Source organism: Onychomys torridus, chromosome 13 (assembly GCF_903995425.1).
Source record: "Onychomys torridus chromosome 13, mOncTor1.1, whole genome shotgun sequence".
NCBI classification, from domain to species: Eukaryota; Metazoa; Chordata; class Mammalia; order Rodentia; family Cricetidae; genus Onychomys; species Onychomys torridus.
In genome coordinates this window covers 45,984,288-46,003,078 of record NC_050455.1, presented here as the reverse complement: position 1 = coordinate 46,003,078, position 18,791 = coordinate 45,984,288, and the positions used below count along the sequence as shown (strand labels likewise).

General features: G+C 40.7%; 1 protein-coding gene across 1 annotated transcript in view; it reads right to left on the bottom strand.

The window, feature by feature from the left end:
- Window positions 1-16,001, bottom strand: part of Ccdc192 (coiled-coil domain containing 192) — a 197,474-nt gene extending 181,473 nt beyond the window's left edge. The window contains exons 1-2 of the mRNA XM_036204485.1: window positions 15,883-16,001; window positions 11,880-11,931 (exon numbers count right to left, since the gene is read on the bottom strand). Of these exons, the coding sequence (XP_036060378.1) occupies window positions 11,880-11,931; window positions 15,883-16,001 (171 nt within the window). The remainder of the gene's footprint in view (window positions 1-11,879; window positions 11,932-15,882) is intronic.
- Window positions 16,002-18,791: the final 2,790 nt, after the last annotated feature.

Sequence of the window (18,791 nt, the reverse complement as noted above, 5' to 3'; positions counted from 1 at the left end):
TGTGGTATCTGAGGTCCCCAAGGAACTGGCAAGAACCTGCTGAAACTGCAGTGGAATCAGAGTCGATGTCTAGAATCACATAAAGGAGAGAAAGGAAGACATCTAGGGTGACTGTGAGGGTCCTGATGTCGTGTCTGTCAGACTGATATCTTCTGTGGCCATGAATTTATTATATAAAAAAAAAGACAGCACCATTAACATCAGGGACGATAAAGACCACCCTGAACAGGCCAGGTCAGTTTGCTGAGAACAAAACCAAGGTCAGTTTAGATCCCTTCACATGTGCTAGCACAGGTGTGTGTGTATTTTACCACCACACTGAAGAACTCCACCAGATTCCTGCTCTCCCAATCACAGCTGAAACTGCACCCGAACTGCTGATGGCTCCAGATTGCCTAGATTGTCATATAAAATAAATTGTGACCAGCGACTCCTTGTCCAACGTTTCACACTTGTGGCTCAGTTAGTCTTTCTCATATGCAGCACATTGCTTGGATGAAGCAGAACTAGGATGTGCTTTGCAGGGCAGATGATCTTCCAGGCAACATCAACAAATGAAGGGCATTTCACGAGTGGAAAAATAAATTATCATGCCAAATTGTCTGGAGTTTGCTATATCCTTTGGGTGTGACTTTTAAAACTGTGATACAGCAAATACTGAAATCTAAGCATAAATGAACATAGTCTACAGGGAAAGACAAGGGTAAATCTTTTTATGTTTTTTGTTTTTGTTTTGTTTTGTTTTTCAAGACAGGGTTTCTCTGTAGCTTTGGAGCCTGTCCTGGATATTGCTCTATAGACCAGGCTGGCCTCAAACTCACAAAGATCCACCTGGCTCTGCCTCCCGAGTGCTGGGATTAAAGGAGTGCACCACCACCTCCCCAGCCTTTTTATGTTTTTAAAGAATTTGTTTGGGGCTGGAGAAATACTTGCTGTTCTTGCAGAGAACTGGTGTTCGGTCCCCAGCACCCACATGGCAGTTTACAACCGTCTGTAATTCCAGTTCAGAGGCTCTGACACCCTCTTCTGACCCCTCTTCAGACACACAAATGATGCACATACATACATGCACAGAAACCACTCATACATATAAAATAAAAGAAATAAATCTAGATTTTTTTAAAAAGAATCAGTTCTGATCTTACAGCCACTAAATTGCATTACTAGAGTTACATAAATAATTACATGAAAAACATGTTTGTAATGTAGCAAAAACATGGGTTCTTATAAGGCGAGGAATACAAGTTGAAATTTCTTAAATGTTTTTGATGAACTGTGGCATTATTTAAGTGTTTAAGTACATTTTCTTTATTGTTTATTGGTACAATTTAAGAATTTCATTTAAAAGCAATTTTGGAAGACTACCAGGTACAATTTTGGGGAGAGTAACTGTTTGAACTGTAGCCAGAGGCTCAAACAAGTAAACGATATGACTTTGAAAATATACCAACAAGAAAGCCGAAATGGAAATGATAGAGGAGTCTAGACAGGCAATCCACAGAAATGAGTTAAAAAACCGTCTTCAGTTCTTGTCTGCTGCCAGCAGTGTGTGGCTTGTCCAGGAAGGGTTTAAAGAGGGGGCACCATTCCATTAGTCTGTTTCAGATTTTGTTGAACACAGTTCAGGGACAAAATCCAGAACTTTCCCATAAAGAAGAAAACGAACTCAGGGGAAACATTTCCAAAGTTTTAGACAAGCCAGAGGATGCACGTGGAAGGGAGATGCCACCTGACACCAGCCACGGCTTCTCAGTAGATGCCCCTAACCACACACAACTCTTCAGTTCTTGAAACTGCTCAGCTTGACCTGAGATGTGTTGTAAATATAAAATACACTTCAGGTTCTGGTAACTTAAGAATTAAGAATATAATGTATCTTGCTAATATTCTTTATATTGATTATGTGTTGAAATGGCAGGACTGACCTTGGCTATATTAGATTAAGTAATATAAATCAGGTATTTAAATTAAACTTTTAAGATTTGAAGTTGGTTATTAGGAAATTTAAACTAGCAGAGTTTGAATTCATGAACAGCTTACAATTCATTTCTTCTGGCTGGTGGTGTGCTTAGAAACTAATTCAGAAAGTGGAATTAGTCCTGTGTATGAAATAGACATCTAGTCTCCAGATCACAGTTTTCTATGGATGTCCTAAACTCATGAATCCAAACAAAAGCAATAAAGAAGGGTATTCTCACACAGAACAAATGATGTCACATGCTGTTTGAGGACAAGAATATAGACTTTTCTGTTCTGCCAAGAGGGTGTGTTACAGAATTCACCATCTTTGATAATGTGTGTATGCCAAAATTTCCACTTTACACAGAGAGGTTCTAAGCTTAAATTTTATTTTATTAAAGTATCTTTTTTTCCCCTTAAACATAAATTCTCCTGGGGATGACTGAAGAAAAAGAAGAAAGATGGTTATGAGTCAGGTACAGAGCAGCAATGACGTCACGGCACTCTGGCCAAGAACTTGAGTGGTTTGAAAGTCACTGGCGTGCTCTGCACGGTTTGCTTTCTTCGTTTGCCTTGAACCACAAGTCAGTCCAGCCACTTGAACCTTTTAAGCCTTGAAGGACGGGTTGTACTTTAACAGGGAAAATTACTATGGATAACTCTCTCCAGTCCTTTGGACTGGAGAAGACCGTCAGAACTCACATGGAAACCAACCTGCTCTCCACAGAAGAGGAGACCCAGTGGGATCCAGGTCACGGTCCCCAGTGCAAGACTGTCATGAGTAGGTCTGGCTCCTACAGAAAGAAGATTGCTACAGAGTCACAGCATTCAAGGCAAGTAAAGCCAACCGAGCACCAAACAGCAAACGGACTTAATTCCTTCAGGGTTTTAATCCCAAAAAATGTTTTCAGAGTATGTTTAATTTAAAAACATCTTACAGTTTAAGTTCCCTTCGTATGAAGTCATGACTCAGTCAAGGGAAGTTTGGTTTTTGTTTTTTGTTTTTTGGTTTTTTGTTTTGTTTTTTCCCTAACTGAAGAGTACAAGGGATCCAGGTATTCAGTAACATCCACAGGAGAATAATTCAGGTATTTATCAGCATATTTAGTTTACAAGGCCTAGAACAAAATCCCAGAGGATAAAAATTAACTAATGGGATTTCCCATAGTATGGCGAAGGCTGAGAATGGGAGTCTAGACATGTAGACAGTGAACTTCAGTACCATGAGGGTGGGGAGGGTGAAAAGAGCTCATTCTTGGTATCATTTCTCTGTGGATGCCCTGGAGCTGGAGGTGCAGGGAGCCATCTGATGTGGATGCTGGGAACCCAACCAGATCCTCTATAAGAGCAGCAATTGTACTTAACCATTAAGCCATCTCTTTAGCCCCTTATTTAAAGGCTTCATATTTAAGGATATCATCTTGCAATAAATAGCACAGATAATTTTTCTATCACTCATTTTTAATATTTCTAAGTGCTCCTTAGATGGAGTGAAAAGGTGGAAGGTGATGAGTTGCTTCTCTAAGGAGATACGGAGTTTTCAGAATCTGACTTATCTCGTCATCTTTATGTGTTCAGTCATGCACAGCTTGGAGGAGAAGTCAGCTCTTGGAAGCCACCAGCTAGACACAGCCTTGGAGAACCCTTTCATTTCCTTAGACCTCACCAAGGACAGATAACATAGCACATTAATCAGAATTATTAAGTATACTTTAAAAAAAAAACAATTTTCTCTGCTAGCTAATCGAACAAAAACATCTCAGCTATCATCAAGAAGTCCTGGCTGTTACAACTAGCAGCTAGTTTCAATTTAACTAAACCATTGAGATAAATTATGCTGATGTGCTCCCATCTGCCTGTGGAGGCTGAGGGCAACCCTATGTCTATGCCTTCCCTTGAAATCTGTTATCCTTAACTGTCTGCCTCAGGGCTCCCCAACTCTCTCACAACCTCTCATCAAGCACACAGAGTTCCTCACCAAAGGATGGCCACTCACCCCTTTCGGCAGAGCAGGGTTGGATAAAGTTCTAATGCTTTGGGAGGATGGCCTCTCTTGAGCAACTGAAGTGTGTTCTCAAAGTCAGGTTGACTGATTCTGTGGTCCCCCAAAGACACTGCCCTCTTAGTCAGCCTGCTTCAGAAGATGAGCAAGTTATGCATGGGATTGGATCTTATCTAAAATGTTAACTTAGAGGAACCCTGAGTCTCTAAGAAGCCAACATTTAACTTCTCTTATACTTCTACCATCTATCTGTCTCAACATTGCCACCCTCACAGAAAAAAACACGTCAGTAATCCACAACACTACTGTCCTTTCCTCCAAATAAGACCAGTAATTTAGAACTTCTTGTCATTTGAAGGAACCAAATGATGAAAAAAAAAAAAAAAAAAAAAAAAAAGGCCCGGGTACCTGATGGAACAATTTTGCAGAGAATCCACTACTTCCATTTATAAAGGTCCTTTGCTCAACTGAACCCTCCTGAGGGAATTCTCAGAAACATTCTATGTGTAAACAATCTGTTCCAGAGACACATGTTTTCTAAATTTCTTTGCCTGTTGACATTTAAAAAAAATGAAAGAACATATTTTTGTGAAGACAGGACCTTCTGTTTCTTATACATTTACTCATATCATAGAAATTAAAAATGAAATAGATCATCTCCCAAGGCTTAGGAAGGATCCTTTCTTTTCCAGTTCTTTGTCCAACTTCATTTTAAACTGACTCTTTTTCACAGCCTTGATTCCCAAGTTAAACACAACTTATTGTTAAAATGAGATGCTAATGAGAAAGCCAATGCTTCTCTTTTTTTCTTTTCTCTTTCCTTCCTTCCTTTGTCTTTCTACAGCATTTCTTTTCTTAGGTTTAATTCTATTCCTAAAATCGATCTTTGTTTGGAGTTGAAATAGCTGTCCATCAAAGCTGAAATGTCTCCCAGGCTCCTCACATGGTCTCATTTCTTCAGCCTGTGAAATAGTTTTGGACCAGGTGATTTCATTCGCCAGTCCAATGCTCTGGAGAAGTGATGCTGTATGGTGGATGAAACATTTCTTGTGTACAATTAATTTCTCCCCTCTTTTCTGTGGGCACTGGAAGTGTGTGCTCAGCTGAAGCATCCACCCTGGGGGCCCTTTATGGCTATTCTGAATCTCTCTGTCCAGTATTTTGAGTGGGTTTTGTGATGAGGAAATACATTGTTTAGATAAACAAATTATTAAATATATCAATAATTTGCAACTGACAACTTTCAGAATTTTAATGCTAATCAAATTAAATGAAAATTGGATTTCAATCTTGCTTCACATTAACTCAAAGATGAAGCTACCAATTAGAAAGATACCATCATGTTTACTTTTCCATGCACTACTTAATTGAAAGTTGCTGTAGAAGTAGATTCTGTATGAAATTCAGAACACAGGATTTAGACTCAAGGAAATGAGATGGGTGTGGGGCAGAGCTGGGGCTGCAGACAGGAGGGTATGCAATGAACTGGCCACTTTCAGATTACAAGAAATCAGTGTACAATAACTCTGCAGAAGACTGAGCAGTGGCCAGAAACTCCAAATGGCATCTCACTTCCTAGAGATTCCTCCTGTAGAGGAAATAACACTCCTCTACTCCAATTTTCTCTAGCAGTGGAAGTTTTGTTTTATGTGTTGCTTGTGGACTTTAAAGAATTCTTTGGAAGGTTTTATTGTATTTATTTATTGTACACAGTTGTATATTAATAAGGGTACTATTGGTCTACATGGACATAATGTACATGTTGAGCATTCCTCACCATGCTTCTTAACCCTCTGTTGCTGTGATAAAACACTGACCAGAAGCAACTTGGGGAGGAGAAGGTTTATTTGACTTACATGTCCCAATCACAGTTTCTCAGTTGAAGGATGCCAAGGAATGAGTGCATACAAGCAAGAACTCAAGCAGGAACTCAAGCACAGACCATGGAGGAACACTGTTTACTGGCTTGCTCAGCTATTTTTCTTAAAATAACACAGGACCACCTCCTGCTCAGGATGACTCTGCTGACAGTGAGCTGGGCCTCCCGTCAATCATTATTCAAGAAAACACCCACAGCCATGATGTCAGGCCAATCTGGTGGCGGCAACTGCCCAGTTGAGGGTCCCTCTTTCCAGGTAACTCTAGCGTGACAGCTGACAAAAATCTAACCAGTACACTTCTCCTTTTCCACTCCCCTGATATTTGTGTTCTTGTGTGGGAAAAGGTTTTAGGTCAAATATGGGAACATCACTATGCCTTATTTAATGATATGTCTTACTTGCTTCAAGTCTGCAAAGCTATTCACTGAAACATTAAGGAAGACTTCTCTAAAGGGCTGTCGAGAGTTAATTCCTCTTCCTGATTTCCCTCCTGCCCGTAATGCCAGCATATTAGCTCTTCTTATGGATTATCATTCACAAAAATCTCCTTCATTAGCTGACCACTGACTTTGATTTTGTGACTTTATTACGTTAGGGTCACAACAAACTGAGCTGGAAAGAGAGATCTGGCCCAGAGGTCTGATAGGAGCTGGCACTGAAAGAGGGAAGGCAGTCAGGTCCCAGCTCATCTCAAAGGGCAGCTCGGCAAGTTGGCCATCTCTACTGGATGGTCCAAGCCACAGCCCAGAAGCCCTGTATCAAGTCATCATTGGAAACCTCTCTGTGATCTTGAGGCAGCTGTTTCCAACTGAAGGGAATTCTGGAAGAGAAACCCAGCTAGCCGTCAAATGAACTCAAAACGGATCTTAGACCTAATTATAAAACCCAAAACTATGAAACTCTTAGACAAAATCTTGGGAACAAATATCTGTGTCCTTGGGCAAATATTTCTTAGAGGAGATACCAAAAGCATGAGCCATGAAAGTAGTCATTATTAAATTAGATTTCATCAAATTGAAAACTTCTGCTCTTCTGAAGACACTGTTTATTGAAAAAAGAGAACATACCAAGAATGGAGAAAGTATTGTCAGAATGATAAAATACAAAAAAAAATTACATATATCCCAAATATAATTTCTTTTCTTTTTTTTGGAAACTGACATAAGAACATTTATTCAACAAAAGACTTCACAAATATATTTTCAAAAGAACTCTTAATACTCTGTAATAAGAAACAAGCAGTGTACCATACAAATGAACAAAATATTTAAGTACCAGATAGCAAGATGACATGTAAAATCATTGACACCTCTTGTTACTTAAGGAAATGCAAATTAAAAACCACAATTGGGTATAGTTACAATATCAGAAAAGCAAAAATTCAAAGGGCTAACTTTACCAGGTTTGGAAATAATGTACAGGAACAAAAATTTCTCCTGCCTCTGTTCAAGGGGCGAAAATGCCAACAACCACTTCAGAAAATATTTTAGCAGTTAAACAAAATAAGTCAGAGCTATATCATCAACCATTCCACTCCTAGGTATTTACCCAAGACGAGGGCAGGGAATCATTTCCATACAAAGACTGGAACACTCACCATATGATTCAGCCATTCCAGTCCTAGGAGTTTATCCAAAAGAAATGAAACCATATGTGCATTCAAAGACCCAACCATGAACATCCTTGCTTCATTTGTAGAAACCCAAACCTAGAAATAATCCGAACATCAGTCAACAGGCAAAAAGATAAACACAGATGTACATCCCTCAGAAAGGAATCTGAGTCCGCAGTAGGAGTGAACTGCTGACACACTGAAACATGAGTGGACCACAAAATAACTTCTTTTTTCTAAGTCAAATAGTCCAATGGAAAAGGTACCTACTGTGTGGCTCCCTGTATAAGAAGCTCAGGGAAATGCTGTAGGGTTGTTGAGGGGGCGGTTTCCATGAGACACAGAGTTTTAGTTAGGGTTGATGGATAGCTCCACTACCCTAATTGAGAGGATGACCTCACATGGCAAACTGTGCACCCAAACTTGTAGACTTTAACTTTGTCTATTATGACTCCGGAAAGAAACTGGAAGGGAGGAAGGAGGCAGGCAGAGCAAATGTTCTGAGTTATTACTTTTTCCTTATTAAAGTGGTAAGCTTTGAAATCTAACCCATTTTCTAGAATCCTGACAAACCTTTCTATTTAAATATACATAGACACACAGGTCTGTGTTGCTCTCGTTTGAAAAATGAAAGGGCATGGAAGTCCCTTGAAATGTTCCTTTAAAGTGCAGTGTTCTGTTGACACCTTGATTTGGTAATGATTTGAACTTCTGCTCATCAGAGGGAAGGATATTCTGAAAGCCCATTGCAGAATGTTACAATTTGGAGGAAGTGGATGTCTGCCTGCTGCCACTCTCAGGCCAGAGGAGTAGAGCCAACGACTTGACATGACTTAGCATCTCTTTCACTTAATGTGGGTTCCTTTAGCTAACTTCGGGTCATCTTGTAAACCCAACCACAGAAATTAAAAACCCCAAAGAACTTTTGTATCTTTGGCACTAAAATAATGATTCTTTAATGAAGCTGTCACTGAATCGCAGCTGGGAAGTGAATAGTTTTGTGATCATCTTAGGATGCCTACATCCATAGTCATATTCTGGATTTGGGTGTGCTGCTCCCAGGGACATTAGTATTCCCCACTGCCAGGATTCTCAAGGCTAACTTGGGGAGAACAATTCTGATAATTTTAAGGCCAAGTGTCTGTACAATAGAATTTTTATTTCCTAAACAGCTTCAAGTGAGATCATTTATATACACTGGTACTTTCTGTCAGATGATAAAATGGAGGGAAGACATTTTGTTTCTCTTGCTTCTCCATATCATCTTGATTCTCTAATTGGCTCAAAGGAATAGTTTGAGATAAAGGGTATCATAGAAGTGAATCTAGTTCTCATCAGATTGTCCTATAATGTCCCTATCAAATGTGCACACATTCTTCTCCTTCATCCCTCACATCTGAAGCCCCTTGAGCCTTTATAAATCACCATTTCTTAACAGTTAACAGCATAAAGAAGAAACTCATCAACATAGTGGTGATGCTTTTGGACCCCAATCATGTGCTGTTGTAACAGTATGAGTCAACACACCCTACTCTATGCCTGTAGCTGCCCATAATTGTTATTTCAAATGATACTTACAGAGAGCCATTTAGATGTTTCTGAAATTTCATTACAGATTCATGGAGACTAAGAAATAAAGTCCATCTCTCTAAGAATTCCTAGCTTATTGAAGGATGTGGAACTTAAAATATTTAAGAGGGCAGTCTACCAAAGACAAAGAAGAGACACATCTCTGTGCCAGTGTGACTGACAGGTAGAGTATGTGTCAATATGCCTACAAGGCCAAGAGGACCTCACATGACTGAAAAGGATTTCATCCTTCATATCACCACCTTCTCTACCCAAATTAAAACTAATGATTTAGAAAATGTATCTGATTGCCATCCACATTTTTGTGCTTCATACTACATAAGTGTTCTGAGGTATTCTGTCCTAAAATTTCCATGACTTGACAGGACTGGGTGGTAGAGGGACAGCAGTAACTATGGATATGCCATGGCCTCTGTGGTCCCTGAGCCTGATTTCCTCCAGATAAATGTGTAATCGTCTACAGACATAAAAAGACAGGAAAGAAAGCAGAGCTGGCTCCTCCAAGCCCTAGTCATCCCAATCACGTCAACCTTAAATTGGAAAGGGATGGATTCTGAACTCTGGGAAGCTAATTGGAAGCCCCAGGAAGAATTCTAATGCAGTCATTGTCCTCATCAGTGTGGATGCCACTAAGGAGATACTGGTGGATATCCACATTTAGAGGAAAGAGCAGTGTTCACAGACACTGGGGCCATGAAGTAGCCCATTTCTCAGACTCAAAGGTTGCCATCAAAAAGAAAAGTAATAGGGAAGACATTTTTAAGCCACATATTCATAAATAGCTTCATTAAATAAAGTGAAAATTCATTATTCAGTTTCTCCTACCTAACTGAAAAAAAAAATGTATGTAGGCTAGATTTTTAATTAAAATCATTTATGGAGTTGATCTGAGTTTCCACTTAACATTTTTTTTTCTAACAACATCCTTCCTTCTGAAAATGGTTTATGGATTTAAGAGCTATGCTCAGAACTAGAAATACACTGGAGAACAGAGGTGTGTAAGTTCTGTTTTTAAAGATATATTTATTTTTATTTCATGTGTATGATTGCATAGTCTATATGTATGTATATTTCTGGTGTCCACGGAGGCCAGAAGAGGGCACCACATCCTTTGAAACTAGAGTTACAGATGACTGTGAGCCACCCTGTGGGTGCTGGGAACTGAACCAGGGTCCTTTACAAGAGCAGCAAGTGCTCATAACCACTGAGCAACCTAGCCAGGCCCAGAGGTTAGCATTTTATGAACTGAATCACTTGCACAAAGGTGATGAGGTCCCAGATATGTACCTCTCAAGGGAATTGCCTGTTCTAACCCATGATGTTGGGAAGAGAGCACACCACAGAGCAAATCCCGAGAAAGCACAGGATAGGAGCAGCCTTCTGATGGGCTCTGCAGCCGCTTGAGTGCTGTCAGATCAGTCTCTAGGTTTTCTAGGTCCTTTCCAAGATTTTTTCAGACTCTGAACATCTCACCTGAAGCCGACTACTCAAGACACATTTGTGGTGATATTGTGTTCCCCAATATATTGTGCACCCTATAAATTTATCTGGGGTCAGAGAACAGAACAGCTACTGGACAGACATAGAGGCCAGAAAATGGTGGCCCACACACCTTTAATCCTAGCCTTCTGGAGGCAGAGATCCATCTAGATCTCTGTGAGTTCAAAGCCATACTGGAAACAGCCAGGCATGGTGACTCACACCTTTAATCCCAGGAAGTGAAGGCAGAAAGCAGAAAGGTATATAAGGAGTGAAAACTAGGAACCAGCCTGGTTAAGCTTTCAGGCTTTTGAGCAGCACAGTTCAGCTGAGCTCCATTCTGGATGAGGACTCAAAAGCTTCCAGTCCAAGGAAACAGGATCAACTGAGGAACTGGCAAGGTGAGGAGGTTGTGACTTGTTCTGCTTCTCTGATCTTCCATCATTCACCCCAATAACTGACCTCAGGTTTGATTTTATTAATAAGACCATCTAAGATTCATGCTACACACATTATCATCAACACTGTAGGAGAAAAGTAAGGCTCGCAGAGATGAAAGGAATTGGCTACAATCACACAGCTTAGAGGTGAAAACAGAACCTGGATCTGTGTTTTGAATCCTAGTTTTATGAACTTGTATACTATACCACCCTCTATAACTCAGAGCTCAGGTAGTTTGAGAAATGCCTTTGAGTAGGGTCTAGAAAGTCATAAGACTGAACCAAGAGAAGCTGAGGGAAACTCAAAGAAAACTCTAACACTTGCATAGAAATATACCCTCCAACTTCAAACCTCACCTAGCTTCCACTTCTCGATGACCACTTAGATTTATTCAAAGGCTAGAGGGTGACACAATGGGGTTGGGGAAGTAGGGGCCAGTGTCCCCAGTATATGACAGAACTACAGAAGACCTCCTCTGAGGCCAGAACCAGTTGCTTCAACAGCCTTGAAAGAGACCCAAGCTGGATATATCTGGAATAGACTGTGTTTTTTAAACCCAAGCTTAACTAAACCAAATAATACGCTCTGCTGGATTTATGTAATGTTTCAACTCAGGACTTCCTCATAGATAAACAAATGCTTGAAATAGCCCAGGACATCTAAGCTGTCTTAGGACCACAAAGACAATGGGACATCATGATGTGTTAAAAGGAGAAAGGCCGTACCACATCACTTTCATCTACCATCTCTTCTCCCATCTTCTTCCCTCAAAACATCCCCATTCCCTTTCCTTCAGTATCCTTCAGTTTTAAAACATTTACTAATTGGATGTGAAAACTAAACTTTATCAAGAAAACCTCAATAAAAAATTACATATTTTTAACAGAAAATCAACCAGGCAAAGTTTATTTCTTACCGATATTCTGTTTTGTGGCTGTATATCTGACTGATAACTTCCAAACATCGACCTACACGATCTACACAGCGATCTGGACGACATGCTGGAAGCGAGTAAAAGTTTTATTTTATTTTAGGCAGTTACACATACACACACACACACACACACACACACACACACACACACACACACAGAGAGAGAGAGAGAGAGAGAGAGAGAGAGAGAGAGAGAGAGAGAGAGAGAGCGCCACACTGAATAGGTCTTTACACTGTAACATGTAAAATAAAAAATTGAAAGTATTTCCCCCAAATGCAATGCTCTGGACATTTCAGAAGGAAGTCAAAGTAACCGAATGTAAACTTTATTTGGAAGATAAAGCAACCTTTAAAGTCTCCCTCGAGAATAAGCAGACTGAGCGGTGGTGCGGTCTGTTCGGAAACCCTGCAAAATCTCCTATTTCAACTAAAAAAAAAGGAAAGGGAGGAATACATATCTTCTCCGTGAAAAATCAGGAGGGTGGTCGGCCCTCCCTCCCTCTCCTCTCCTCTCTCTTCCCCGTCCAACCACAGGCTCTAACATGTCACCTACTTCAGCTTGAGCCCTCCTGACTTTTTAGTGTCTGCTTGACTCCTCTAACCCCCTTCATGGCAAAAGCTCTTTTTCCGTTGGCCCCCAGTCCTTTCCTCTTCTTCTTTTGCTAAAACCACACCCATCAGGCTTTCCCTAGCACCAATCCATGGTAACGTGGCATGTTACTAGGATGCCCCTCGTTGCTATCTACACTGGTCCTAAGGCAATTCACCTTAACAGCATTTCACATGACTCATCACCTCTTCTTAGAAATAGTTTCTTCATCACCTGGCTCCCAAGGCATCCCTCACCCTTGGGAATATAAATGGATCAACGTGGCTAAATGTTCTTTCCTTCTTGTCTCTGCCAAATACCATCTTCTCCATGGACCTACCATATGCATCTGACTTACAATCGAAGCCTCATCTCACTGAGCTTGATTTTCCCTGCTGGTGCAACTGCTTTCTGACATCCTACATGGTTTACATATTTATTACACATGTGTCACATAACAGCTGGCCCAGAACATTCCTCCAACGGATAGGATACCTTTTCCTCTTATCTTTGTTACTCTGTCCTTGGCAACTTCTCCAGGTACTCAAGTGTTGGGGTCTTGCACATGCTAATCAAGGGATGCATCACTAAGGTGTCTTCCAGCCCCCTTACTTAGCATCTTGAAGACTGAAAGGCTGGTTAATATCAGTAGGAAGAATCAATGGATAGACAGGTGCTTCAGTGAGCATCGCCGAGTTAGCTCATTCAGTCACATAGTTGCCAACTGATGAGCCTCCCTTTAAAACCCCAACCCACTCAATTTCTACCATTTTAAAAGGTTCACACAGCAATCAGTGACTAATGGGTAAAATTAATCCAATTTTCACTTAATAGAAGAAGACATGAGTTGTAAGAAATTTAATTGCTTTTCTTGAATCATACGTACACTAGTAAACCATGATATTTTTGTGCTTCCTCCATGACAGCTCCTCTTTATCACACAAGTAAAAAGTAGCCTCTTCTTTCCAGTGGTGGGGAAAATCAACACATAGAACTGAATGAACTTAATGACATAGGCATTCTAATTTTTCTTCTCACTTTCTTTTCAATCGCTGTGCCTCACACAGCTGAGGTGCTGTGAACTGTATTATATAATGATTCCAGAGTGTGTACTTCAGTATTTCTTCTTAATAAAATATTGGAGTTCTCCTGTCTTGCTGAAGGTTTGACAATTCTTTACACCACACTCAACACTGCCTTTTCCAGAAGCCTCTGGGACCCTTTGTATTTCACAAGCAGTTTTCAGGTACCTCTCTTATAGCCCTCATTGTTTTTAAGGGTATATATAATTGTGTACCTGTGTTTTTTAATCTCTCAGGGACACCTTTCCAGGGAGAGAATAAGCACTATACTCTATTTACCCAATAGCATGTCCAGCTTTTGTGACCAGAGCATACTCACTGAGTTTACTCAGATAAGCCACAGATGCACAACAAAACCCACCCCATTTTAATAAAGCATGAAACAAAGCTACTGACTTCAAAACATGAGAGCCTTGGCCACCTGACAATAACATTTAAAGGTCATGAGTCATGGCCTCAGAGTAACCATAGTAACTCAGCATACAGGCCAGAGACATGTATAATAATTTTTTTAAAAAGCTCCAGAAGGTCTATTAGCCTTGAGATAAAACAACATGGAATTAACAAATATATTTTTGAGCCAGTTTTTGTCTCAGTGTTTTCTTGCTTTGGAATTTGTAGGAAAACTGAAAAGCTTCATTAAACATCTGTGGCATGGAATGTAGTGATATCATGCGAGGCTGGAAGGAGTTTATTTTCTCTCCGTGCCTTACGAAAGTGTAAACATTTCTTTCCCTTTAATAAAATGTGTCTTATTGCTAGGCTTTCCTCTATGCTTTTTATTTTGGAGTTGTAATTAGTAGCTGTGGGAATACATGATTTCAGCACAGCTGCTTTGGTAGTACAGCAGGTGAGCACTCTATTCTCACAGAGGAGGAGGTCCTCGGAAGATGCTTTTCTGGTCCTTGGATTTGTAGCATCTGGGGTCTCACCCTCCTTTGGTTAGAGAAGTTAGAATCAAGTTCCCATATGGTTTGTAAAAATGCTGGAGGGGGTTTGACTCAGGGGATGGGAAGGAGGCAAAGGAGAACGGTGGACAAAATCAGGAGACCCATTCAAACCAGCTCAGAAGAGAAACTATTAAGCTGGACCCACCTGAGGATCAAGAATGGCAGTATACTGCTTCCCTGTCTTTACCCCAGAAGCCGTGATCGCTACCTGCACCCCACAGCTGGCTCTGCATATCAAAACAAGAGCCCACAGGACCCCTTGGCAATGAGAACAGTGTCCTGCTTTGCCCTGGACATCACCGTTGCTTCACACTAGGGTTATTCATGTCACAGTTCACAATGGGTTATTCATGTCACAGTTGATAATCACAGGACATTTGGCCTCCCTTTGGAACACTTTATTCATCTTTCTAAATGTCTGCATATGGAAATATCAGTCCATTGGGTGATTCCTTAAGGGAAATTAAGAGCAAATGAACAGTTGCTAAGTTTCATTGTTTCAAAGTTGGACATAAAATGAGGTTGTGCATCTTTTAAGGTTTGTAGAGTACACATTGAAACAAGATTTTTTTTTTTACTTAAAAAAAGTAAGAGCTTAATGAGTTCTCCATATTAGTCATGAACCTCAGGTCCAATGTGAAAAGCAAAGCTCACATAGTCATTAAAATGAAGACACAGTTTAAAGCCAAATGAAGTAGACTCCAGGGCTATAGGTACACACCCACACAGGAAACTGCTCTTCAGGAGACAGCTTCTTCTACAAAAAGGTCACAATTATCTCACTTAAGATTTGAAAGAAAATTCTGAACAGAGGCTATCTCCATATTTGAAGGGGAAATGTGTATTGAGCCCACATGCAAATTTTCCAATGATTGACTGCAGAGCGATTAAAGAAGCCATCTCTATGTCCATACCTATGGTCAAGGTTGGTTGGCAATTTCTACTTAGAAAACAGGTTGAAAAGGAATACCCCCACCTATCTGTGAGCATCCTGGCTGGAGAGTGGGGAGAGTGTTGATGCTTTTCTGTGGTTCTGAAAAGAGGCTTGGCTGTTTCAGTACCCTCCTTCTCATGCTATTAAGCCACTTGGGGTGGGCAAGTGTATAAGCCTGAGAAATGTACATGAAGAATATTCTTACTCATTTGAAAAGAGCACTTCTTGAAACCTACCATACGTCAGGCCCTGTGATCAGAAGACAGAATCTTCCACAGAAAAAGGTCATTCATCAGGAAAGGAAAAAAGTCTCTTTGATGTTTTTCCCAAGACTTTAAAGAAAGGTTATCTTTGAAGTCTGGAGTGAAGGTTACTTTATCCAGAAATTTCCATGGAATATTTTTGGACAGAAGGAACAGGGGGACACTCACCTGCATTTTGCTGGAGTTTCAAAGTCTGGGATTACAACTTTTTTGCTGTGACATCCTCCCATATCAAGACCAGGCCCATTGGGATCCTCTGTCCATGGACAGACACCAACTAACCTCATTCCTTAGAGTTTTGGAATCCCTGGCACTGCTCTGCTGTCCATTGTTGCTAGGCAACTATAATGACTGTGGTAAGGACCGCTAACTGCCCCAAACTAAAAATGAGTCAGTTAAGAGCCACAGGCTTCCCTCAAAACATCTCACAAACCAGATCCAGGCATGAGGACAGATGGAAGACAGTCCCAGAGCCATCATTTCTGGAAACCTGTCAAAGCATAAGAGGAGCCCTGGGTTAATGTTCAGAGCAGAGGATGCTTAAACTCCAATTCGAATGTCAAGGACACCGTTTGTCACGCTGCTCCCTGGCAGAGACACACACTCAAAAACAGATTGGTTTAAGCCATGCTGGTCTGCTGTCCCTGTGCCCTCACACAGGGAGTCCCATGTGGCTGAGGAACACATTCGAGTTCCTTTCTTAGCCCAGACTGGGGCAGGTAATACATTTCGGTATGTTCGGTCACTGTCACAACAGGTCTGCAGTCCCTGATGCTTGTCAGAAGTGACCAGTCACTTTTATCCCAGACGGTTGCTGCACCTTTTCACGGAGGTGTTTTGCAGCCCTCACCTCCTGCTTTGATAGGATTACACATAAGGGCCCTGAGTTCTTGATCCATGTGTTCTGCATGCAAACTACTCACACAGCTCATACCAAACAAAACTAAGTTAATATGAAAACGATTTTCTAACCCTATGAATAAAGTGAAAATGAACTGAGCACTTGGTGGGCCCAATTAAGAAGTTAACATTGGCTGGATGTGTGTCGAGGACATACAACTGGTTCACAGCCTATGGGGGATTAGAAATACACCGCCCTCCTCCACATGTTGACATCCTTATTTTCAAAGACACCACTTGAACTGTGAGATGTCTTCCAGATCTAACATCCTGCTATTCCCTTATCCTATCTCATCGAAGCCCAGAGTGAGTTGTACTTTTACACATTTTAGAGACATGAGCAGATGCTTACAAGTAGATAGTTCATGACATTTTTATGCAAGGAAGGTCCACTTAGAAATGGCTAATGAGAGGCACTGTGAACACTAACTATAATGCTTATTAATCTCATGATATATCTTACTGATCAAAAAGAAAGGCAGAAAGTTATGGCTGGTACAAAACAGATTTTTAAACATCCTTGACAAGCAGCCAGTTTTACATTCTCACCACTCAAAAGAACACTGTATGTGGAGGCCTTGGCAAGAAGGCTAAGAAGTATTCATGAAGACATTTATTCACAGAATTCTAGACTAAGCAGACTAATAAAATCAATCATAGACCCTGTCATAATTAAGTTAAAATCATGCAAATAATTTTGTTTTTAAAGTCTGCACTACATTTTAAGGAGATCCACATTTTCTCTAAGTTTAAAGGAAAAACATTTCATAACCAACATCTATTGCCATTGTTAACACTGTTTGAAGCTAAAAACAATGTAAGCTCAGGACAGCTGTTAAAGACTACTACCTATAATTAAAATCTTACCTTGTAGCCTGTCAAATATGTATCCTTCTTCTTGTTTTTAAAAATATTTATTTTATGTTGGGGGAGAAGAATGCACATATGCCCATGATGGGGATGTCAGAAGACAACTTGCATGACTCAGTTCTCTCTTTCTAATCATTGTGGGCCCAGGGGATCAAACTTAAGTTGCCAGAGTTGGCAGCAAGCACCCTTACCAGCTGAACCATCTTGCTGGCCCTCAAATTTGTATCCTTTCTCACAATCAGAACTCACATACTTACACACATGTGCTTGTGGGATACATATACTTCATGGGCTCTGCTGCTAATTAGAGTCCAACAAGTAGCTTTTAACAGGACCAGAAGAGACAGGAAGAAAGGAACATTATCAGTGAGAAAATAGCAAGGCAGAACAAGAATCAATTATAGCGAGGTGACGTTGGCACTCTATTTTATAATAGGAATATTATAGTAGTGGTCTTTGGGGGTCTGCTACATTCATGTGTCCATTTGTCTTTCATTTGTTTACTTGTTGTTTACCAAATATTTACTTAAAGTGCTGTGTGTAGTGTTCACACTACAGGGTGGTAGTGTGAACAAACTCAATCCTGGCCCAGCTCTCAGAGAGCTGATGCCTCAGTTAACCAGCAGCAAATGGTTTATTATAAAATGAATACATAAAGTGGGTTTGGGATTCCAAAAATGTTCTTCTAACGCAGCAGAGGTATGAGTAAGTAGGAGAGCAAAAAGAAGTCGTTCAAGGGGTCCCTCCCAGGAAGGTACAATCCTGCAGAGTGGTCCCATTTCTAGAGACATTCTCTGTGTTCTCAGGTGTGATGTGCATGGCATGGCTAGACTGGAGGCTGCATCCAGATCAGCGTATTTATGTGTGGGGAGGCTGAGGGGAGAGGAGAGAGATGATAGAGAAGCCGGAGGGACAGCCTATAAACAGGCCTAGATAAGTGCCAGCACAATGGAGACATCGCCTACTGACTAAAAGGCTCGCTGTCTGTCCCTGTGAGAGCTGGCTCGCTTGTCGTCAATTTGGCGGCCTTCCCCCACGAAGCTGATTGCTGGACACAGTGGGTCTAATTACCTCCAGGCTCCCATCTGTTTTAATAGAGAGCAATGTTTATCTGTGTGAGCTGAGACTTTTCTCTACCCATTTTGGTCCTAAACTCATTGCCCCAGGGGGGAAAATGGGCGATAAACATGAAAGCTTTTATTATGGAACAAAGATGTAAACTTACCCTTTATGGTTTGTTTGTGGTGGAAAAAGGCGTGTTCATTCTCCCCTCACTGAAGCGAGCATTGGTTGTTAGGAGCCCCTAG